Source organism: Drosophila grimshawi, unplaced genomic scaffold (genome assembly GCF_018153295.1).
Source record: "Drosophila grimshawi isolate 15287-2541.00 unplaced genomic scaffold, ASM1815329v1 contig_311, whole genome shotgun sequence".
Lineage (NCBI taxonomy): Eukaryota > Metazoa > Arthropoda > Insecta > Diptera > Drosophilidae > Drosophila > Drosophila grimshawi.
In genome coordinates, this window is record NW_025063098.1 from 17,532,556 (window position 1) to 17,557,283 (window position 24,728).

The window sequence follows — 24,728 nt, forward strand, 5'->3', positions numbered from 1 at the left end:
AGATAGTTTTTCTTTTATATGTATGACAAATAGATATATTTCACGGTGTAGCTTTACTTGGATAGTCTCTAAGGTACACAGCATTTTCAGTGCTACGGAGTAACTAGTAATTAATACTGCCCCATAAAATGTTGCAAGTTTTTCGCATCGTGAAACGGAAGCCAGAAACCATATTTACGAGTGCTTTGCATGAAAGTTTCAAATCACTTGATTAGCAGCAATTAATTTGCTCGCTGCGTAAATCACTCAAAAAAAAATGACTAAGGAGGATGATGATGATGTTGATGATGTTGATGATGATGACGTTGGTGGTAAATATTGTATGTGCAAGTACTATTAAATTCGGTGTTGATTTTGACTTGCGGGACTTGTTAGGGCGGGTGTTTAATAGCTCGTTAGCGTGTCTCGCAGCTAGTTGTTTGGCTGGCTGCCTGGCTGGCTGCTAGCTCGTTCAATTTGTAACTAATAGGATTGTCACTCATACATGCACATACACATACACATACATATCTTCGTCTTCTCACATGTCAAATGGTTACAGCGGGGGAGGTAGGGCTTTTGGCACATCATTCATGTAGCTCAAACAATTGTGTTATCGGACAAGTGAATTTGTCATGGTGCTAATGTAGAAACAAAGTCAATGCTAACAAAGAAATGCAGGGGACCCAGAGAGACAGAGAGAGAGAGAGAGATAGAGTCCAACAAACGTGTGAGGATGTCCATTGAGTATTGAGTATAAAGGATTTGAACAACAAAATTTGCATGGCCTTGCTTTACTCGGGGGACAATTCGGAAAGCTGGCCAAACGTTTTAGCAGCCGCCTGATGGGCAGGAAGTGCTTTCAATTTGAGTCTGCCACAAAAAAGCATTTCCGCTTTTGCATTTCATTCAACAAGTCAGGAATGGTTTTTATTATTTTTTTTTCCTTTATAGTTGAATATACATTTGTACTTCAGGCAATTTATAACATAATGTTTGAATGACAATTACTAATGACTAGTTTTTGCTTCATTAACTACGTAATTCTTATCACTTCAAGATAAATTCTGTAGCGCATTAGTTAATTACTGATAAGTGCACAGCATTACTCAAATTTGCCATACAAATGTATTTATAAATTTTCCTTTTTTTTTGTTGTTTTTTTTTATATATATATATATTTTGAAATGTGTGTATATAGAAAGAAATACATAAATGTAGGCCTTTTTGCGTTCAGAACAATTTCCAGTAATTGCGCACGCCTATCTCTCAAAATTTCTCTCTCGCTCTCTCTCCCAATTTTGTGTGCTCAAAAAGGTTGGCTCGCTCAATGGGTTGATTTGTGTACGGTATTGAGCGGCGCTCATCGCATCGCCTCTTTAGCTCAGTGGTAGAGCGTTGGTCTCGTAAACCAAAGGCCGTGAGTTCAACCCTCACAGGAGGCAGTGTTGAAATTTCACTTTTTTCAATTTATTTTTAAAACTTTAACTATTTGTATATACTTATTTCATTAACTGTTTAATTATTTGAAGCTAAAAAGATGCTTGAATATATTCGGTGGTGTTGAAGTTGAAATATTTCCACTGCGCATGTCGATTCTGTTTGTGCTAATAAGAAAGATCTTTGAAGAGTGTTGCTATCTTTGTCTGTCATTCATTATCACATTCCGGTTCTACACGTCACAATTTGTGTTGCTCATTCGGCAGCGCTCTGGTCAAAGCCTCTTTAGCTCAGTGGTAGAGCGTTGGTCTCGTAAACCAAAGGCCGTGAGTTCAACCCTCACAGGAGGCAACAATAGAAATAAGTAATTTTTTTTGTTTTTCTTCTTTTTTTTCAATTTAAAAATATGAAATATGAATTAATGTTATGTCTATAAGTGAAATCTGATGTTTTTACTTTATTATACTAGATTCATTTAATAGGACGGAAATAATTGTTGAATACATTTGGATCGTCAAGTGGAGGACTGGAGAAAAACGAAAGTGTGTCGGGCACATAAATAGTTTCTTATGCACAATTATTTTCCTCAACTGCTGTTTTATGACCAACATATACAGATACACATTCACACACATTTAGGCTCATACATATGCGAAAGCATTGGGCACGTTTAGGCCTTTAAAACTAATGGCAAATAAGAGTTGTAAGTAGGGTTTCGGACTCTTCTATACGCTTGCCTCGTAAAAACAAATATGTCTGACCAATGCTAGTGCCGTTGCAAGTGTAAGTTTATGTCCAAGTAGGTGTCTGTGTGTGCGTGTGTGTGCGAGTGCGTGCTTAACACACGCAATGACATTCGTTGTGCGTCGGATGTGGGGGGCCAAAAATTAAGGCAAATGTTTGTGACGCCATTAAAACCGAGAACTAGAAGTAGAAAATAAATTCAAGCATGCGAATAAATCGGTAAATACCCACGCATTTTTACATATGCGACTAGCCAGCGTTGGGAATTCAGTTCCCTGCTGCAAATTAATCCACGGCTATTTTGTGTGGCACTTTTGTATGCCACACGAATATGTTGTGAATTAATTGCTTTCATTTTGGTTTTCTTTACGGTCACATGTAAATTTGGCACGAGAACAAGGATCAATTTACTAAATTCTATATGACAACTAATCCATCTTATATACATTTACATTGGAAGATATCCCCGTGGAATAATTTTAGCAATATCTAATAACAATATTAACAGGCTACACATGCTCTCAACATGACGTGCCCTATTTTTTTGTTTGTTAATTAATAATTAAGAGTGATAGAATGCGCAATTCATCAGTTATATTTTGACGCCATTTAGGCCTTGTTTGAGTGATGGATTAAAGGCAACTGTGACGCTTTTGACTTTTTCAATTAAAAAGTTGCCTGATGCCATTAAGTCGGCGCTCGACATTAAAACCCAAATTAAGCTCATCATATTAGCAAAGTACACCTTACCGGGAATGCTCGGCCAGCAGCTTAGGCTTTGAAGCTCACATAAGGACATAATGAAGTACCCATCTTGACATTGAGCGCGAAGGGCTTTGCTGTAAATTAATGCGGTATTTGCGGCCCACAGAAAAGTGGGCCTCATGTTCCACAAAAAAGGGCTAACAAAGCGTCAGACGAAGGGCACCGAAAATGTGCTTATTCTGTACCCCATCTTGGCGCTAAATGAATTGACATAAATTTATAGCGACTTGCGCCTCGACCTAGTCAAAATTCGTATTTATGAATTAATAAGGCAGCTGATGGAACCTTGTGCTCGGCATTAGCCTGCCACAGACCCAACTTGGGGAAGGGTCCTTGTGGCAAAAACTAATTGAAGGTGACAGTTTGACAGACGCAGTTGAAAGCCCCTTTTGCTGATTCTCGAGCTGTTGCTCCTGATAACGATGACAGACGTAACTCAGAACTCGGAGCAACACGAAGGCGATGAAGAGCCCCACATAGTATTATGAACTTTAGCACGAGGCAAAGTTAACAACTCGCTGCTAGCCAAATCAAATCAGAGGTAATTTAGCGTAAAAGACAAAAAGCCATCATTTCATTTCCATGCTGGCAAGAGACTGTCTTGGCTTCCCCTCATCTGTCAGTCACTAAGTCTGTCTGTACTCTAAATTTGTGGGCGTGGCATCGCTGCACGTCATTTACATATACAGTCAAACATGCCAAAGTCGAACTTTCTGTAAACCCATCGCAATTGAGGCAAAATGAAATACAAATTATATGCATATCGAGGGTTAGCACAGAAATCTCTAGAGAAATTTTCAAAGTTTTCTTTGGCGAATTGGAAATTGATTCTGCTGTTTCTGTTGCTTATTTTTATATTTGTCTGACTGATACCAAAAATTATTTGGTTATATATTGATTGATATATTGTCAGGCCATAAATAGACAATATTCATTATAGACATTACGGGGAAATATTTATTATTATTAAATTAGAGATTTGTGGAGCTGTTCAAAGCAAAACGAAAACAGTTTATATGTATTTTTAAGTGGAATATAATGTGTCTTACCTGAAATTATGTGCTTGAATATAGATTGCAATAAAAAGGCAATATTTATTATAGGCTATATTTTGTATTGTTGAATTAGAGCTTTTATGTGTACATTTTTTAGAGCTGGAACGGAAATAGTTGAAATATTTAAATAGTTTTTGCCTTAATTGCAAAACACATTTGCTGTTTATTTTAGACTACAATATTTGATTGGCGATTCTGCGAAATGCATGAATTAAAAAAATAAATAATGAAATGATTATAAACTATTAAAATATACAAATATCAATTGGTTTATTATTGATTATTATTATTATTATTATTAGTGCCAATTCTGAGATGCAAATTTAACAATTGCTGACCACATCTCATTTATTTATTTTCTTTTATTTTATGTTAATTATGCTCAAAGTTTTATTTTCTTTGTGGCAGCTGAGTTATAGAAGTTCAACTGTGTTTTTGACCCCCGTAGAGGGTATATATATATATATATATATATATCATTTTTTTCTTGCTGCACGCTTTGCATATTGTGTTCGGCGCTGGGCTTATAGTCAATAACCAGAGCCCAACCAAAAATAAAAATAAAATAAAGTAAAGGAATACGTGAGACGTGCCAGGTAGGATGCTTAGTATGCAGGTGGCGAGTAATGCGCCCACTTCGACCCACCCCTCCCACCTCAACACACACACACACACACACACACACACACACACACACACACATACACATACACACACACACACACACACTGTTTAGCTGGCCCTTGTCTGGCCAGATTTAAAGACGCAGACGATTGCATTTGCTCCTTGTCTTTGCACTTTGCCCCATTTGCTTTGACTTGTTTGTGAAGCATACTTCAACACACACACACACACACACACACACACACACACACACACACACACACGCTCGCTGTGAGAAGAAAGCATTTGCCATTTCTCGTTTAATTTCAACATTTTTTTGTGCTCGTCATCGTTGTGACTGCCGCTGCTGCTCCTGACTGAAGGCAGTAGGCGTGCCGCCAAAAGGAATTGAAGTGAGCCCTTTGTTTCTTACCCGCTCACTCGTTGCCCGACTCGCTGTTGCTCTTGCTCTTGGCTGGGGCTGTGTGTAAGTAAATGATTGTTGTTGCCTGCCTTGAATTTAAACAAATGCGGAATTGTTGTCGCTTTTTATTCAAAGGTCGCCATTCATTCATTTTTATGCCTTTCCAGTTATTTACTTTGTTCCTTTTTGTTCTAAGGCATTTGACTGCCTACGATATTGTGTGGCAGCCATTTTACTTCATGCACCTTCTGAATGGCATATTGTTGTTGTTGTTGCTGTTGTTGCTGTAGCATTATTAATGCATTTATAATATTGTAGGCTCCTTCTTCTATTTTACGATGTTATTTTCATCAATTTTAATGGCTCAAAGGTTGTGCGTACCTTTTTTTATTGCGTCAGCGAATTTTGTCGGGCTTGCTATGCAGGAGGGAAGGGATGGGTTGTTGTTGCTACAATTCAATGAATAAATGAAATGTCATCAGCATCTAATTAACAGAATGAAGAGGGTGCCAATTATTTGAAAAACCTCACAAGATGATCTTTCCCACTTATCTTTAATTAAGTATAGACAAATTTATGTTTACTCATTCAAAAACTGACAACTTTCAACTGAATATTAAGTCGTAATCAGCACTTGTTTAAGTTAATAAATATTCAAAACAAGCACTTTCATTTTATAGTTATCTTTATTTGTAGTATATTTTTGTATTTTACATAGATTTGGTTTGTCGCACTTTGTTTGTTGAGTTTGTTTGTCAATCCACATTGCGCTTATGTTCAAGTTCATAATACGTTTACTTTTGTTAGGTAAAAGTTGATATATATATGATATATATATATATATATATTTTATAATTTATTTACTTTGTTGTTGCTTTCATTACGTTCGTTCAATGCTCACTGAACTTAATACTAAACATTTATAGATAATTCAGTATCGACAATTGGTTTAAATATATATATACGAATACGGTCTAAGTTTTCCTCAACATAACTATGTATATAGTGGGGCTTAATAGTTGCTTTCCTTTTGTGTATAATCCCAAACATTTTGCAATAATATACATTCAATATATATATATATATATATATATATATATATATATATGAGTGTGTGTGTGTGTGATTCTCATACGAAATGAAAATATTTTCGATTTATACAATTATCGTTTTATAATTTCAATTATTTGTAGTAGTTCCACATTCAAGCTTTTGATTGGCTTGCATAGCATGCAAACATTTATAATACATACATTTATGTAAATATTTATTTGGGCTAATGAAAAAATCATAAACAGAGAGAAAACTGCATCACAATGCAGTATTTTGCCGTATTACGTTAATTTCAGCGAGATAACAATTTCAGCAAAGATTTAATCAATTGAACAACAAAAATTATAATTGGCCATCATTGATAGCAATAAATTGATTGTTCCACGGAACATCGATCTATTTTTATATTTCGCTATCTTTTACTTATGAGCTTATTGAGTTCAGCAAATTTTTTTGGTATGTATTTGTGTAATTTTAATGGAAGTTTTTTAGGTAATGTTTTTTTTGTTTTTGGCAATTTTTATATATGATCGAATCAGAGCGGGCCAAATACATATTTGATTATACTTTAATACTTTAATACACTTGAAAAACGTTGGAAAAACTAAGGTAACAATTTGTTAAACCACGTAAAATCGTAATCGTCTTAAGGTCATATTCACATTTAACTTGGCAAATTTTATTGAAGATATTCAAGCACAATCATGATATTCCAAATCGTATAAGCAATGCGAATTTTACTTTCAAAATCCATTAAATATTTATCCAATCCGCAACACAGCTTGATTCAGTTTCTTTCCTTATGTTAAATTGATCAATGCCACTTTTCAAGATTTTTATAGATGACAGTTTTTATTTTATTTACCCTTGGGATAAAATCGTGTTCCTGATATTGATTTTATGTGTCTGTTTGGTGTAACGAGTGTGTAAGATAGTCGTAGCAAGTGTGTAAATGAAATGTTGCTGGAATTTCTTTAACGAGAATTGTTATTGTTGTTGTACTATGCGATAGATTGAAATCCAGTTGCTATTTGAATAGTTTTCGATAATTGAAATTTGAACTATTTTTCGAGGACATATGTAATCAAATTGGCTAATAATACACTACATTTACCATTTATCTTGGCTTTCAATTCAGTTAATCATCCTACAAAGTTTAACAATTGTTTTTACCTTTGTGTATAGTTATATGTAAGTACTGAGTTCTTTTTTATATATTTGTTTAAGAAGTGACCCGTATTTAAATAGTTCTTTGTAGTTGTATTGGTAAGTTAGCTGATTAATTCTTATAGTTTGACTAGACCTGGCCCTACTTATATAATTATAAATATGTTGCTTTCTTTTTTTTTTAAATTTATTTCTAGATTTCTTCAAATTACGTGTGTTTCCATATGCTTTAAATACTCGTTTATTTGTTCAAACAAATTTCCCCATATTCATTTTCAATTATATGTATTAATTTTATTGCTGCCTTGTTTATAATCCGGTTGGACTTAATTCAATATCATTAATTAATTTGGGTTGGGCTGTTGCTTTGCTAAATTAGAGCTGGCAATTGGTAAAGAAACGAAATTCTCCCTGCTTGAAACATTTTGTTCTTGTGATTTCGCTTGTGGGGATTGTTAGTTTCAATTGTACGTTAAAAATGTTCCCATTGGAATATAAAGGTGGGCTTAAATCATTTTAGATTAAATGTGCATATCGATTCGTATCCTTTTGTCAAATCTATCTTTAACTCTATTGCCACTTTGGATTTCAACTTTGGTAAGCTTTTAATATTTCTTCTGATTACGGTGTTATTACACAAGACTCCCAGTACACTCAGAAAAAAATATATAAATCGCCTTGTACCGTAATTAATTTTTTAAGCATCAAAACGGCTGCGCTTTCAAAAATGTGATCTCTTTATGAAACACATTTTTGATAACTAGAAATGCAACTCTGAAATTTTTTGAAAATATTTAAATTTCTCTCCTGCGTTTTAAAGTTTGGTTCATTTAGAAACTAATTTCGACCTTTATACTAAAAATACCCTGGATATTATATTTCTTAAGTTCTAAACAAATTTATCTTTGAATCTCGAAATGATAAGCCTGGTTCTTAGCATACTTGGCGACTACCAATCTTCTAGGTCACATTTTTTTCTGAGTGTACACGCCGCAAACTACAAGTGGTCTATTTGTTTGGCATTTGTCTCGCGTTAAATAGTTTGAGGAAGAAGAGTTCTAAATTGGAATACTATGATATTTCAACTGTGTATCACAAACATAAGGAGAGCCAAAGGGAAAAGAGGAATAAGCTGACGACGCCGTCGTCGCTGTTTTAATCCCGAATGAAAACGAATTCATTGTAATGATTCCAGCGATTCTCCTCCGTATCCACGCCGGGCTTGGGCTCGGCCGCCGAACCAGCCGTGCCGGAACCGCAGCTGCCCGCCATGCGATAACCGTGATCGTGCAGATTATCGAACGCCTGCTCGATGAAGCAATGCTTGAGGAAGAAACGTGACGTATACCGATCGGGACCACCATGATCCGGATCTCGCGACTCGTTCAGCGTATCCATAAACACCTCACGGCACTGAGCGACCCGTCCACAGACCAGAATGCGCGACAGCTTGCGGAATTTCACATCGGCCAGGCCATCCTTGCCGAACTGAAAACTGCCGCGATACCCAATCGTGATGCAGCCCGGTGGCCGGGCATCCCTATCGCCCCGTATATACTCCAGCATGGCCGTCAATTTGAAGTGTTCCGCTTCGCGTTGGAGCCGCTGGCGTTCGCGGAAACCCTCGGGCAGATGCAGTGCCTTATCGCGCAGAAAGTCCAATATGTAGCGGAAAAGGACGCCATCACGGTCCACAAAATAACGGCCCTTGCTGTCCTTGGCCAACGATTCGCGACCCTCAGCGCCAGCGAACAGCTCGTAGAGCAGTGTCCCCTTATCCTGCAGCAGTGTTGTCAACGTTGTCGTATAATGGACACCGCCAACATTTAGCTCCACAATTTCAGGCATATCGGTTGCTTAATGCTCTTCAGACTGTTGTTGTTGTAGTTGTTGTTGGTGTTGCTGTTGTTGTTTACCACCTAGTTAGTGCAGTTGATACAGTTTGTTTGTTGTTTGCTTGTGGCACATATGGGTGGAGGCGTTAAGGAGCACTTTGAATGCCTTGCGGTATCTACACTCACAGGACTTTCTTTTCACACCGTGATTCGTTTCCTGTTACTGTTGTTGCTGTTGTTGTTGCTGTTGCTGTTGCTGTTGTATGCTTTATGCGTCGCGCTGTTATCTACCTTGAATTTTGAACGACCGTTTTATGTTTTATGTTTATTGTATTTTGTATTTGTTTATTTTTTTGCTGTCCGCTTCGCCCGTCCGCACTCGCTGAGCTCTCGTGTCGAACTGGCCTCCTTGCTGCCTGATTGTGCCACTAGAGCGACTCTCGCTGGTGTGCCGTCCAAATGTGTGTGTATTCATTGTAGAAACTTTCATCAGAGTGAGAAACAGAGAGAGGGAGAGAGAGTGCTCCAGCAACAGCGCAGTTTGAGAGTGAGAAATATAGAGAGATAGACAGAGAGAGACAGAGAGAGACAGAGAGAGAGAGAGAGCAGCGCGAGAGTTGCGCACACGTTGCATTTGTTTTGTTATTGAATATTATTTTGTTTAACAAGTGGTTAAATTGTTCTATGTACATTAATATATATATATATATATTTTGGGCATGGGCATCTGGGTGGAATATAACCTTGACTGAATGATGTGCACATACGTGTATGTGTGTGTGTGTGTGTGTGTGTGCATGGATGATTAATGAGTGTGCTTCAATGCCAGCCCCGAGTGTATGCTGCAAGAACAGTTAGTGTTGCATGTATACTCAACACTCATACGCACTGTTGCCCCTCGCAGTTTGTTGATCGAAAATACTTCCACTATCAATGCCCGCCTGCCTGCAGCAAGACTAGCCAGTGTCTGTCTAGAAGAAATGTATTTTGTTATTGCAGAAATATTGAAAACAAAGATCAATTATTTCCTGCTCTTTGTTCTTCCTATTGCCCCAAGTCGAAATCTTGTGGCTTATTGTAATCTGTATTTGATTGTGAGTGCACAAACTGCTCAGTTGTTATTTTTATTTTTTGTTTTTTGTATTTGTTTTTGGATAACAGGCGCTGACAATTCAACACCTTGGCACTGACATTTGTCCGTTTACCCGTTTACCCGTTTACCCATTTGCCCATTTTGGTCATGGCTGAGGGCAGCAAACGTGCCTCGCACGACCAAACGCAACTGGTTGGCAGCAAAACAGCACCCTTCCACTTGCTGCTGTACTTTTTGGCTGGCTGCCAAGTGGACAGACGATATATGCCTCGTTGCCTGCCTCGCTGCCTGCCTGGACTTTCACGTTCCACGCTCACCTGTGGCACAGGCACAACTTTGGCTGTGTGTTAACAATTCATGTGCCTGTTGACAGACACTGAGCATTGCCTTTGCGACTCGACTCAACTCGACTCGACCCGAGTCGACTCAACGAGCATCAGTTCGAGGGCACACGGTGCCGCACGGTGGCGCAATATTAGCCCCAGCTGGCCAACATAAAAATAGGCAATGAACAGCACAAGCAACCAACCAACCAACAACAACAACAGCAACAACAACAACAGCAACAACAACAACTAAACTTAACAAAAACTAAACTAAAACTAACGCACCAACATCATCAGCATCAGCAGCAATGCTGCTGTTGCTCCTCTTCTGACGCAATAACTTCGTTTGTACGTTGAACTTTACACACACACACATACACACACACACACACCCGCACACACACACACACACACCCGCACACACACACACACACACACACATACGCCTGCACACACTTCTAATTGAAGTGAAAACTTTCAGTTGAGAATATATTCGACACTGAAGTGAAACAGTGGTTTCTGTTTTAGACTCAGCTGCGGTCGCCAATTTTTTTTTTGCTGTTTTTTATTATTGTATGGCAAGCGACCCAACCAAAAAACCCCTTTTCCTTTTTAGATGCGCGTCTCATTTGTTGTTTCTGACTTGTCTGCGTCCTCGCTGTCTCGGTTCATTTCCGCTTCGTACAGCTCTTCCTGCTGCTATTGCTGCTGCTGCGGCTGCTGCTGCTGCTGCTGCTGTTGCTACTTGTGGTTGATTCCCCACCCTGCCACCTGTTTTTGGTTGGCACGTCGCGACTTCGCTTATCAGACGCCTGTTAGGCTCGGTCACCTCCGCCTCCTCCGCTGTGCCGGCACATGGGCATAGCTAAGATCTCAGCTAGTGCGAGGGGACATCACAATCAAACCCTACCAGACAAATCCTAATAAAGCTTCAAAACTTAAAACATTTTCGATCCAAAATGATTGATATGTATTAAAAATATATATTTTAAATAATTGAAATGAGTACAGAATATAATATCACGAGATAAATGCAAAGAAAAAACTTAAATTAAGCATAAAATAACATTTTCAGTGATTTACGCATAATATTTGTTTAATTTACTATAAAAGCAACCTCCTTTAATACTTTTTTACAGCAATTGATTTTCAATGACTTTTTTGTTCAAACTGTCATAAATTGCATATAAACTTTTTTAAACATGTGAATTTCAATGTGAATTTAGTTAATCAACATTTACAAAAAATTTAAAAAAATTGCGGAAAAAGTTAAATGATAAAAAAACTTTGCATGGAAAAAGTTTTATTTGCTTTAGTTTCAGGGCAAATATATCTCGTCCTGCAGCACATTATATAACCGGATAAAAACGATAAAAAATTAGATAAGCATTTAGTAGAAAACATTACATTTTGAACTATATTGTGATTTATTTACAATGAAAACATTCTCCTCTTATCGACTGCAAGCGTGCTTAAAACTTTTTCATCAATGAATGTTCTTCAACCTACTTTATTTTTAACACTTTAATAAATTTTACTTTAATGTGAATGCTTTCAACTCTATTAAATATGAGGATTTCAAAATTCCGTTGAGGAATTACAACAGTTTGAAAATATTTCGGAAAAAGTTTCCAGCCAAATAACTTTGTTTGGAAAAAGTTGTAGTTGCCCTACTATTTAGGGGGTATATGCTGTTTGTGTTTATTACCCCCCTGACTACGCCCATGCCCCATGCATCGTACTCAAGTTTCGTGCGGTTTTTGGGAACACATTAAGATGGCAGCAACAATTTACGCGCCATTACACAGCACGTGTTTTATGCACGCAGGCGAGAGCGGGACAGCAATAGACAGGGAGAGAGAGAGAAAGGGAGCGAGAGAGAAAGAGAGGGAGAGAGACAGAGTGAGGCATCGACAGAGCAAGGGAGGTGGTGGGAGGAAGAGGGAGAGGGAGCAGAGTACATAAGTACTTTTGGAGGCTAGTATGAGTGCGCTGCTCTTATGCTCTTACGTCTGTGGCTTATGGTTTACCCTGACTCCAAACCACCCAACCACACCCAAAACCCCCCCCCCCCCCTCGCCATCTCTCTGTCCATACACAAAACGCAATCGTTGTGCAAACGTCCCCCAAAGCTGAATGCCATTTGGCTGCCTGGAAATTGATTTTGTTTGCCTATGTGTGTGTGTGTGTGTGTGTGTGTGTGTGTGTGTGTGTGTGTGTGTGTGTGTGTGTGTGTGTGTGTGTGTGTGTGTGTGTGTGTGTGTGTGTGTGTGTGTGTGTGTGTGTGTGTGTGTGTGTGTGTGTGTGTGTGTGTGTGTGTGTGTGTGTGTGCGTGCGTGTGTGTGTGTGCGTGCGTCTGTCATGTAACATTTTGTTGCGACAACGCGCCAAATTGTCACTTCACAGTGGCAAAAAAGTAGCTCACGTGCCACTTATTTTACGTTTTGTTTACCTTTGAGCATTGTTTTCTTTAGCTGCCAAACACGACATGATGAGCAGGAGGATGTCTAATCATATTTACGCCCAGATACCCATCAAAAGTAAACACTTGTCTTTTCAAATGCACTCGCACCTCGCCATCGAGAACTTATTCCCCAGACGATCATTCTCTAGCTCAAATCACATTGAGTGGAGTGAAAATTACACACACTTAACTTAAGAAAAAGTGTATTGTTTAAAAGTACAATGATATATGTATATAGGTATTCGGCATTGATGTAAAGAAGTAAACTGTTTAATATTCTTAACAAGAATATATGTACTTTCTGACATTGGAGATGCTTCCCTATGTTTACAATAGATACACACATACTACCTTTTCAAGAAGATCTCATACTGCTCCTCCTTTTATACCGACTTAAGATTATCCATACATTGAAGCATTAGTTATTTCCATCCTTTCAAATGGGAGTTTTTCACTTAGCATCTCCTCCAAAGAACACGCCACAGCAGCAATATATTAATTGAGCACTATGCATTTATAAAATAGAAAAGTATATATATATATATGTATATTACATTCCTATATATATACATTTTTTATATCTTTCTCCAACTCGAAAATTTTTATCTAATTTAATTTAGGCAAGTTCAAGTTCGAAAAGTTCAACTGTATTTCTAAACTTCTGGTTCATCTGGCTAGCTGGCCATAAATAATTGAAAAGATTCTTGCTTTTGTTACTCAATTTTGTTTGTCAGTTGCACCAAATGCAAATCCGCAAAAATAACAAATCTGGTCACTGATTGGCAACAAATGGATTTCCAAAATAGCATTCTCAAGGTTTACTACTGTCAATCAAAACTTTGCTGCAAATTGGGAATTTGATTTTGTGCAACGATTTTGGTCCAATGCCAATGCAAATTTCAAGCAGCGTTTGTCAACAACGCAAAATGCCAAGACAACCAATCACCAAACACAACGACAACAACCACATATAAAAACACACACAAATCTTGCAGCTCTTAAATATTGACTCAACTAATTTTGGAACAAATTACAATTGTTGATATTGCCACTGATGAAAGCGGAAGGGAAACACCGATTAGCTAAGCTATTGATTTATTGCCGGTTTGAAGACTGACTGCTCTTGATGATTGTGTATTGCGTGTGTAGAAGAATTGCAACTAGGCGATTGATGTCCGCCAGAATCGATAAAAGTAATCAACTCAAGGCTATTTGTGCTCAAGAGAAGGAATCATTCTGTAAGTAATTACATTTTTAACTAGAGGTGTAAGTAAAAGTTTTAAAAACTCAGAGCAAAGAGAGCATTGAGCAATAAAAGCCATAAAGATGTATACATCTAAATCTAGATGAGCTATATATATATATATATATAATATTATTTAAAATCGCTTGGAATCAATTCAAATGAAGTGTTTTTCTAAGCGTGAGAGAAACTTAATTGAAGACTCTCTTAAGATACTTAATTTATACAATAAATAAAACTTGTTGTCTTGTGCAGTATTAACTTGAGCTTTGCATTTGCTTAAATTTAATAGATTTAAGACTCTTTTATTTATTTACAACCAGGTTATAATTAAAAATGATTGAGCAATGGCTACAAAGTTTTTCAGCTTTTGTATTTTTTTAAATTTATTTTAAATTGCAGTTTACTGTTGGATTGTAGATTATGATGTATATTTATATGTTCAGTAATTAATTTATACTGGATGTTGGAGGTTTCCTTTTATTTTTATTTTCTTTATTCTCATATTTTATTTTGCCTCTAGTTCTTCATAAAACAACATGATATTTACTTTTAGTACAACTTTTACTTCTACTTTACTTTTATGTTTTACTAAAAACTAGATTTTTCTTTATCAAATCAAGATATTTTTTTAGCTTATAAAAATTGCTCAGTTCTTTTGTGAAACACTTCGTTTAAATGTATTCTTTGCCAAAAATGCTAAATTCGAAATATTCTCTTGGTTTTTTTTTGTGTGTGTGATGAGTGTGTGAGGGTGGATACACGGGATGAGGGGGGTGAGAGTGCATGGGCTTACTTGCCTGTGTATCCTCAAGATAGTCGTATTCTGACTGCCTGCATGCGCCGCTGCGCACGCGAGGAATGCAAATGTGCGCCGGGCTGCTGGGCAATTTAACACCATCCCAGTATGTGCATGTGCCTGTGTGTGTGTGTGCGAGTGTGTGGGTGTGTGTGTGTGTGCGAGTGTGTATATGTGGCGTGAAGGCGCCGCAGGGAAGGACGCGCATGGCAATAGATTTAATGGCACTGCATGAAGACTGCATGCTGGCATGTAAATAAAAAATGCATTAGTATGCAGCGAATGGCAACAAACAAAATCGAGGCAGGGCATGCCTGCCACATTATTTTTATAAGAAAGAGCAAGAGAGAGAGAGGTAGAGAGCATTGGATGAAAAGAGGCAGACACACAGTTTGTCCTGGTGTGTTATCGCAGAAGCTGATTTTTTATTGCATTCAGCAACAGTTTGGCTCAGTGCCCATCCCTTCTTCTCCACGTCCAACCGTTGCAACCACATTTTCACGTTAATGTTGCATGTTGCAATTTTGTGCGAAGGACATTCCCGAAAGTACTTGTATATAGTACGTGTTTGAGTGTATATGTGTATGTGTGTGTGTGTCTTTATGTGGCATGCCTTATGCTGCAAATGACTATAAATAGACGCATTCGTTATAAAAAATAAGAGACTCTCTCTTTCCTCTATACACAATTTAAGTGGATTATTCAAAGCTGACAAAGTTAATGCTTCTGAGTCTTGAGCCTGACCCAGCAGGCAGCACACAAACTGTCCTACTCACAATAATATTTGGTAGCAAGCTTAAATTTGCGTCAGCAGTTTGATTTCAAGCTGAACTGTTTTGGGTGGAAGATGGAAATAATTCTGTGCAAGATTTCAAGTCAAATTCGAATATTCTTTATTTGATGTAATTTATTCTCGATCTTAAAAATAACCCTTAATAAGTAGCTACATAAGTTATTGAATACAACATAATACATCAATTAATTACTTTAATTAAAAGCTACATATATTTTTCAAGCAATCAAGTTCATTTGGAAAATTGTAATTTAATAAATATTTTTCAATTTAGTATTATAAGTTTTAAGCCATAGGTCAGACATCTCGTAAAATCCAAGTCTTTACTATTATAAGTCGTACATGTCATATTGTTAAATATTAAAAGTGTGAAATAATTATTATTATTAAATTTTATAATTTTTAAATTTAGCCACAAGCTATACTATATATATTCGGGAGAAGTAATCTAGAAGACCCCGTGAGACCAAGTCTTTACTTATCCTAAGTCGTAAACATAATTTGCATAGATATACACAAACAAACAGGGTTAGATCGACTCAGTTTTGAGATGGGATCAGACATGCTTCCTTCCGCCTATGAAATATTTTTTTTTTACCCTTTTGTACCCAATTTGAATAGGTTTTGGCTATAAAAATACAATTTAATAAACCTCTGAAAGTATTGAACATATAAATTCCAATAAGTTAATCTGAAACTGAACTAATCGAAATATTTCAAATCATTGCAGTTTACCTCAAAGTCTTTGCGGCGAATTTGCAAGTGGCTGCAATTCGAATTTGCCTTAATGCTTCTTCTTATACGTGGTACGATTTGATAATCGCCGCACGTATTCACAGTCATTGCAGACACAGTCGAAACGCCAACATAAAACTATAAAATTAATTTAGTACAACCATAAAAATTACGCAAAATAAAAAGAAATTTGCCAATTCAATAGCAATTGTTGGGTAAGTGCTCTAAGGCAATTAAAGAATTTATTTGCAATTGCATTTAACGCTGCAGTCAAAATCAGAGATCGCATGCCACACAAATTCTCCGGAGATGATGATGGACAGAGGGGTGTGGCCCATTTGGGTAATTTCGTTGCTTTTTTTGTGGGCATTCACAAATCTGGTGGACATCTGTCGAGCCGAGCGAACCAATGTGGGTGAGTTTAACAACGCGAACATATTGTTCCACGCAAAAAAAAATAAAATACTGTTATGCAATGGAAAATTGTATATAGCGCCATGCAAATATTGCTGGTATTTGGATGCTTCAATGTATTCTCGGTTGAGTGGCACTATGTGTGTGTGTGTGCTCATGTGTGTTTGTATTTTTATGCCCCAAACGAAACATATGGCACAACAAGCATCATCAGTGGGCATTCTGTCTGTGAATGCGGCGAATTGGCCGCATTTTTTTTTCTTTTTCTTAGCCATGCGGCAAGCAGAATTCGTAAACAGAATTTGCATAGCAAAACAGAAAACAGACCGTAAAAACTATGAATAGCTTTTATTTGTACCTCGTCGATGTGTGTGTGTGTGTGTGTGTGTGTGTGTACATATGCCTCTTGTTTTTTTTTTTTGCTGATTTTCTTGTTTATCTCAGGCCTTATCTATGAAAACACTAATCCTGATCTCGAGAAAATCTTCCACTTGGCCATTGCCAAGGCGAATGAGGAGAACGAGGAACTCAAACTGCATGGCGTGGCCGTAGCCATTGAGCCAAACAATGCCTTCGAGGCGTCCAAAAAGCTCTGTAAGATGCTACGGGTAGGTCTGGACATTTACATATATCCTACACATGCTTTAGAATGTAAGGAGTTGGCCTACAACTAAAATCTGCATGAAAATTGCCAACTTATTCTGATTTTTTTATAGCAGAAATTCAACACTTACAAAATTTCAAGAAAATCTCATCAAATTCAGAGATCCCTAAACAATATAATGTTTAATTTGAATATTCTTTGCGCTTCTGCAGTGTTGCACAACGCAATAATTCATAATAGTTTTAATTTTTTTTTATAGCAAAATCTGGTGGCTGTATTTGGACCGAGCACAAATCTTCCGGCTCGTCACGCAATGAGCATTTGCGATGCCAAGGAGCTGCCCTTTATGGACACACGCTGGGACTTTAGTGCACAATTGCCGACAATAAATCTGCATCCGCATCCTGTGCAATTGGGTGTGGCGCTCAAGGATCTGGTGACGGCGCTGGGCTGGGAGAGTTTCACCATTATTTACGAATCGGGTGAATATCTGGTGACAGTCAATGAGCTGCTGCAGATGTATGGAACGGCTGGACCGCCGATAACCCTGCGACGCTATGACCTTGACCTCAACGGCAATTATCGCAATGTCCTGCGACGTATACGCAACGCAGAAGATAATTCATTTGTCGTGGTCGGCTCAACGGAGACGCTGCCCGAGTTATTTAAGCAGGTGCAGCAGGTGGGTCTGCTAACCAGCGACTATCGCTACATCATTGGGAATCTTGACTGGCACACCATGGACCTGGAGGCCTACCAGCATGCGGACGCCAACATAACAGGCCTGCGTGTCGTTTCGCCGGAGCAGGAGCAGATCCAGGAGGTGGCCAAGGCATTGTACGAGAGCGAGGAGCCCTTTCAGAACGGTAAATCAGCATAATCTTCGTTTTATTGCCCATTTCAATTTCGCGTAAATTGTGTCTGTCCCTTGCTGGGCAACTTATGCAAAGCCACACTGAAAAAAATTAAATATAATATGACTTTGAATTTAAAATATAGCCATAAGATTCTTATAACTTAAAAAACTACATTTTTATGGAAAACGTTCCTAATAGGCATTCCCACAATTTTTTTCAAAATTCAGATATTTTATTGAAAGTTGACGAAATCAAGTATTTTTTAAAAATAATAAGTCCCTAAATATCAGTACCAAATTCTTTTATTGCTAGAAAGTAAAACTTCTACATATTTAGATATATTATTAGTTATTATAGTTTCAAAATGAACCCAATCAATTGTTTTTAAACTAATAAATCCCAAATTATCACTGACAAGAATAATTAATTCACTTTCACGTTTCAGAAATGCTTAAATTTGTAGAAAGTAGAAATCCTAGAGATTATTTATATTTTATTCGAAATAGTTTCAAGATGAAAGCAATATATTTTTTCTAGAGACTCAGATGTATTAGCTCATATTTTTTGCAGAGTGCCGCAACCATCCACATAAGCACATACATATAAATAATTGAATCCTCAGGAAAAATGATAAATGCTAATTTGGCCACTAAAGCATTCATTTACGTTATCCCTTATGGCCTTTACACCGCTCCCCACCGTGTCCTCAATTGCAGTGTCGTGTCCTCTGACCAACAGCATGGCCCTAATCTATGATGGCATACAGCTGCTGGCCGAGACATACAAACATGTTAACTTTCGGCCCATGCCCCTGAGCTGCGGGGACGATAGCTCGTGGGATAAAGGATACACGCTCGTCAACTACATGAAGTCGGTGAGTGATGCGAAAAATATGGCAAGAATACGGTTCATAAAACATAAATATATATGTATGTACATGCATAAATATATGCATATTATGTACAGCTGACGCTCAACGGACTCACGGGCCCCATTCAGTTTGACTATGAGGGACTGCGCACGGATTTCCAGCTGGAGGTCATCGAGCTGGGCGTCTCGGGTATGCAGCAAATTGGCCAGTGGAGCACCGACGGCGGCTTCGAAATGAATCGTCCAGCTGCGCCGCACACCATCGAACCCGATATGCGCTCGCTGATGAATAAGAGCTTTGTGGTTGTCACGGCCATTGTAAATATCTACAAAAATAGTTGATACTTCTTCATTTTTATTTATCAATTCATGCATGTTAATTTCTCTGTGGATACAGAGCGAACCGTATGGCATGTTAAAGGAGACGTCTGAGAAGCTGGAAGGCAACGCTCAGTTCGAGGGATTTGGCATTGAGTTGATTGATGAGCTGGCCAAGAAATTGGGATTCAGTTACACCTTTTATCTGCAGCCGGACAATAAATATGGTGGACTTGATCCCAAAACTGGTGAATGGAACGGCATGCTACGCGAAATAATAGACAATGTAAGTGCCTGACAATCTGGGGAATATGACCATAAATCCAATCGATTCCGCCCAACGGTCATTTATATCAATGAGCTTCCCGTTAAGTCCCCTGTGCATTAGCAACGGACATCAGTGAACATCATCGTTAACATAATTGTGCCACAACCATATCTGCCACCACCCACTAATAAAAACCACTGCTGTGTCATTGGAACTCTCATCGTTACTGTTGCTATCTACACTTGCGAAAAATATCTAGTATATAATAATATTTAAATGAAGTCTCTGAAAAATGTGTCAAAATCAATCAAAATCCATTCTAGATCATATAACCAAATTAGAAACGAGACGGCGGATTGAATTACTGTGTATATATATATACATATATATATGTGTGTGTGTGTGTGTGAGTGTGGGTGTGACTGCATGTGTGTGTGTGTGTGAGTTCAAGGCTATGTCAATTCTGGTTAGCTGTCGACCAAACGCTTGACTGCCTGTTCATTCATTTTACAGTAATTGGAAAAAACGTCGAAAATTCAATTTGAGAATATAAAATTAAATTGAATCTGAATCATTTATCTTAATAGTTGTCAAAGCCATGATTGATTATATGCACAAGCCGTATAGCATAACGTAATATATTCATTCAGCCAACTACCCATAATCCATAAAAAAGGGAAAATTAAAATATGAATAATTTATAAATCTGGCCAGTGCGTATGCGCAATATTTGCCTATGCATTGCAATTTGCATTTGAATAAACAAATAATACAATATTGAGAGCGAGGAATGGTAATTGCAATAATGCAATATGCATACCAATTATTAATTAGCGTGCTGACATGGGCATTACCGATTTGACCATGACATCGGAGCGTGAGAGTGGCGTCGATTTCACCATTCCATTTATGAATCTGGGTGAGTACACTCAACATGTGCATTCTACATATTCTTTCGCGTAATCTCGTCATCCATTATCAACTTTCAACATTCGCAGGCATAGCGATTTTGTTTCGCAAACCAATGAAGGAGCCGCCAAAACTGTTCTCGTTCATGTCGCCGTTCTCTGGCGAGGTCTGGCTCTGGCTGGGCTTAGCTTATATGGGTGTGTCAATCAGCATGTTTATACTGGGGCGTCTCTCTCCAGCGGAATGGGACAATCCGTATCCGTGCATCGAGGAGCCCACCGAATTGGAGAATCAATTTAGCTTTGCCAACTGCCTTTGGTTCTCGATTGGCGCCCTCCTGCAGCAGGGCTCCGAGCTGGCTCCCAAGTGTGTCGCTTCTAAACGTTTTTATTTGACATTGCTGTGACAAACTTTTTACTTATTTTTCAGAGCCTTTTCAACGCGCGCTGTGGCCTCATCCTGGTGGTTTTTTACGCTCATTTTAGTATCCTCGTATACGGCCAATCTTGCTGCCTTTCTCACAGTCGAGTCTCTCGTAACACCCATCGAGGATGCCGAGGACTTGTCCGAGAATAAGGGCGGCGTCAATTATGGTGCTAAAAATGGTGGCAGCACCTTTACCTTCTTCAAGGTGAGTCACTTGCTACAATCACGAAATATTTATGAATATGGCAGATCCGTATATTTCTTACAACTTTGAGGTAACAGGAATAACAAGAATTGTTCTGAATTTGCAATACAAATACAATCTTCAAGTTCTGGGGGATATTATTACTTTATTTTATTTTTTTTATTTAGTGGTGGTTTGGCGCTTCAGCTTGATTTCCTGCTGCACAGTGGTGATCTGCTCGAATAAACTCTTCCTCTTTGCGGCAACTGTAAGGATCTGAATCGTCGCCACTTGGGTTCAGTTAGGAGAAAGGGCGTCTGTGACAGTGTAGGATAGCGGGTACCATGTTGACCATAAGCGAGTCATATACAATCCCAAATTATCCGAATTGGCTTCTGATGTAATCGGTGCAAGCTCCCAGTGTCTTTGAATTCATTCACGATTTAAGCATGATTATCAACCCATTTCGTGCCATCATTCTTTAAATTGGCATCGGACTGGTTAACTGATGTGAGGCCATTAAATATGACAGAGTAGGTGACCCAAAACCCGCATTAGATGAATCAGCATCAGGTAACATGGACTGTTAAGCTAACTGTTGAGCCAACTTCGTGCATTTCGAAGCTTTTAGTAGGGCATCAGAAGTAGTTTAGGTAGCCTTACCCAGAGTTCCATTCAGTTCCTTTATGAACAGAGTGAAAGTTGTGCCACCCCGAAACGATGTTTTCCAGCAACCTGGTGCGACGCCGAATTGATCTTGATAATGATTATCTAATACGTTTTCTAAAAATGAAAAATAATTTTGAAAAGAGTAAATAAGTGTAATAAATTTTGTAATTTTGATTAGACACAAGAGTTACCACTTTTAAAAAGTATTTCTCGTAAAGCAAACAAATTATTTCGAAACACAAAAGAATGATTAGAAATGATGATACCGTTTTGTGCTTTAAGGACGCCAAATATCCGACTTACCAGAAGATGTACGAGTTCATGAAGGATAATCCCCAATATATGACGGACTCGAATCAAGAAGGCGTCGATCGCGTTGAGAACACCAATTACGCATTCCTCATGGAGTCCACGACAATTGAGTATATTACCGAAAGACGTTGCACACTGACTCAAGTGGGTGCTCTCCTGGATGAGAAGGGATACGGCATAGCCATGCGAAAGAGTAAGAAATTGTGACAATTTCATTTTGATTGTATTGATTGTTAAATGTGAATGCTACTTTTATTTTTTATTTTATTTTCTAGATTGGCCATATCGGAATGTCTTGAGCCAGGCAATACTGGAGCTGCAGGAGCAGGGTGTGCTGACCAAAATGAAGACCAAATGGTGGAAGGAGAAGCGTGGAGGCGGCGCCTGCTCGGTAAGTGCTCATATATCCGAAAAGGAAATTTGCCTCTCCCCACGGATATGTGAATGTAAATGTGACTGTGAATGTGTCTGTGAATGTGTCTGTGTTTGTGTCTGTGTGTATGTGTGTGTGCGCAGGATGCAGGCGGTGATGCGGGTGCTGTGGCCCTCGAGATAAGCAATCTGGGTGGCGTTTTTTTGGTGATGGTTGTGGGCGCCGTCTTTGGCGTATTTGTGTCCATGCTCGAGATGCTGCTGGGCGTCAAGGAGCGCTGCACTGAAAACAAGGTACACAACAACCCAATTGCTTTTTCTTTCGAGTTATCTTTATTTTTTATTTAGCGACCCATATGCTCGCTTAACAATGTATATTTGACTGTAGTTGGCCTGTATCCCTAAACACATACACACACACACACACACACGCACACCTACACTCAAAGAAAGCAACACCTCGTTATGCTCATTACTATTTCCTTCGACACCAATGAGTACAGGAGGTAGCCGATTCGGATGCGTCCTCGCTGGGCTTTGCCAATTTAGGTGGCGTCTATCTAGTCCTGTTTGTGGGCAGCTGCTTCGGCAGTTTTTACGGCCTGATTAACTGCGTGCTCAGCGTCTGTTGGACCGCGCGAGAGAACAAGGTTAGCGGTTGGTGGGTGGAGCAATTGGGGCTCTAAAAATACTTTGTATCCATAGACTATGTGTGTTAACAGCTAGACAAGCTCCTCCGATGCGTTCGATGGGTAGCTTATTGTATCGTCACTAAAACTGGGCATGCGAAAGGCTGATTGTAGCATAAATAACGATTAAATATGTTGCAACAGCTACTCCAACAACGACTTATGAAGCCACTTGAAATACGTGAAATACAGTCAAACTAATTTTGTTATTTTCTAACTCAATTTACATACTTAATTATGTACTTTTGAATATTAACCCCCTCAAAATATCTACGTATACTCGTTTTGAGAGTCCGCTTCTCTAATTTTTAAACTTGAACGTAAATTTCATTAAATTTAAACTTTGTTGATGAATTAAAAAGTAACATTCTTTTCATTTAGAAATTATTTGAATTTACTAAAACCTTATATACCTTTTTCTTCACAATTTTCTAACGCAAATCCAAGTTACGTACTCTTATATATATATATATATATATATATTATTATATTTTATTATATATATTTTTTACACATTTCAAATTTAGAACCAATTGCTTTGAATGGCTAATAACTGTTACATATTTATGCTTTATGCATGCTTTTTCATCCAGGGATAACTGAAAGCTAATGTGTTGTCTTATATACAAACAGGTTAGCTTGAAGGAAGAGCTGCTAGACGAACTGCGTTTTATTATCCAATGCTCGGGCAACACTAAGGCCGTAAAATATCCAAAAACTTCCGGCAGCAGTTCAGGATCGAGCAGCAGATCCAAGTCGAAGGGCTCATCGCTGTCTGTGGACGATTTACCAGAGGATCCATCCATGGCCGATGTGGAGGCCGTTAAAGACAAGCGTGCCAAAAAATAGGCGACATCGAATTTTAGTACATACTCTCTTCGAAGTTGCCATTCTATTCGAATAAAGTTTCTGTTGAGCTTTTTACAAAACCCAGCACATTTTTTTCCGATCCAAAAGCTCACCAACATAGCTTTTGTAACAAGAAGCTTGTTGTCGAAGCTTTAGTATGTTAAGCTTTCACACAAGATTTAAGGTCTTGCATCGAAAAGCACTCGTATTAGCTGAAATACAAATAATAATATGAAAAAGAAGACAACAGCAAAACATTTTGTATCCTTTTGAATACCAATATATTTAATAGGTTTTTGTAATATTGCATATACGAGTAAGTATATTGACTCATATGTAATAACATTCACAATATCATTGGTTGTATATCTACTTTCCATTTCTGGTAGACACTTAGATATTGAAAAGGTAAAATTGTACGAAGTTTTCGTATATATTTTTGTATATGTTTAAGTATGTTAGGTCTATG

The 24,728-nt window shown here is 38.1% G+C and overlaps 2 protein-coding genes and 2 non-coding genes across 6 annotated transcripts; 3 read left to right on the forward strand and 1 right to left on the reverse strand.

The window, feature by feature from the left end:
• The first annotated feature begins 1,352 nt into the window (after positions 1–1,352).
• Positions 1,353–1,424, forward strand: Trnat-cgu. The gene has a single exon. It is a non-coding gene; the product is annotated as a tRNA-Thr (tRNA).
• A 274-nt stretch (positions 1,425–1,698) lies between these two features.
• Positions 1,699–1,770, forward strand: Trnat-cgu. The gene has a single exon. It is a non-coding gene; the product is annotated as a tRNA-Thr (tRNA).
• A 4,811-nt stretch (positions 1,771–6,581) lies between these two features.
• On the reverse strand, positions 6,582–9,462 carry LOC6567841 (BTB/POZ domain-containing protein KCTD12). Its single transcript, XM_032740216.2, has one exon. The coding sequence runs from the start codon at positions 9,076–9,078 to the stop codon at positions 8,386–8,388; it is 693 nt and encodes a 230-aa protein (XP_032596107.1). The 5' UTR covers positions 9,079–9,462; the 3' UTR covers positions 6,582–8,385.
• A 7,156-nt stretch (positions 9,463–16,618) lies between these two features.
• Positions 16,619–24,339, forward strand: LOC6567840 (glutamate receptor ionotropic, kainate 2). Of its 3 annotated transcripts, none has more exons than XM_032740142.1 (14): positions 16,619–16,733; positions 16,789–16,933; positions 17,377–17,540; positions 17,796–18,402; positions 19,110–19,267; positions 19,360–19,581; positions 19,661–19,867; positions 20,684–20,768; positions 20,848–21,124; positions 21,188–21,389; positions 22,320–22,542; positions 22,625–22,740; positions 23,225–23,371; positions 24,044–24,339. In XM_032740142.1, the coding sequence occupies exons 2-14, from the start codon at positions 16,828–16,830 to the stop codon at positions 24,257–24,259; spliced, it is 2,730 nt and encodes a 909-aa protein (XP_032596033.1). In that variant the 5' UTR covers positions 16,619–16,733; positions 16,789–16,827; the 3' UTR covers positions 24,260–24,339. The 3 variants fall into 3 exon arrangements, with proteins under 3 accessions (XP_032596033.1, XP_032596034.1, XP_032596032.1); XM_032740141.2 differs by having other exon boundaries at positions 16,716–16,733; positions 16,799–16,933; XM_032740143.1 differs by lacking the exon at positions 23,225–23,371 and having other exon boundaries at positions 16,668–16,733.
• Positions 24,340–24,728: the final 389 nt, after the last annotated feature.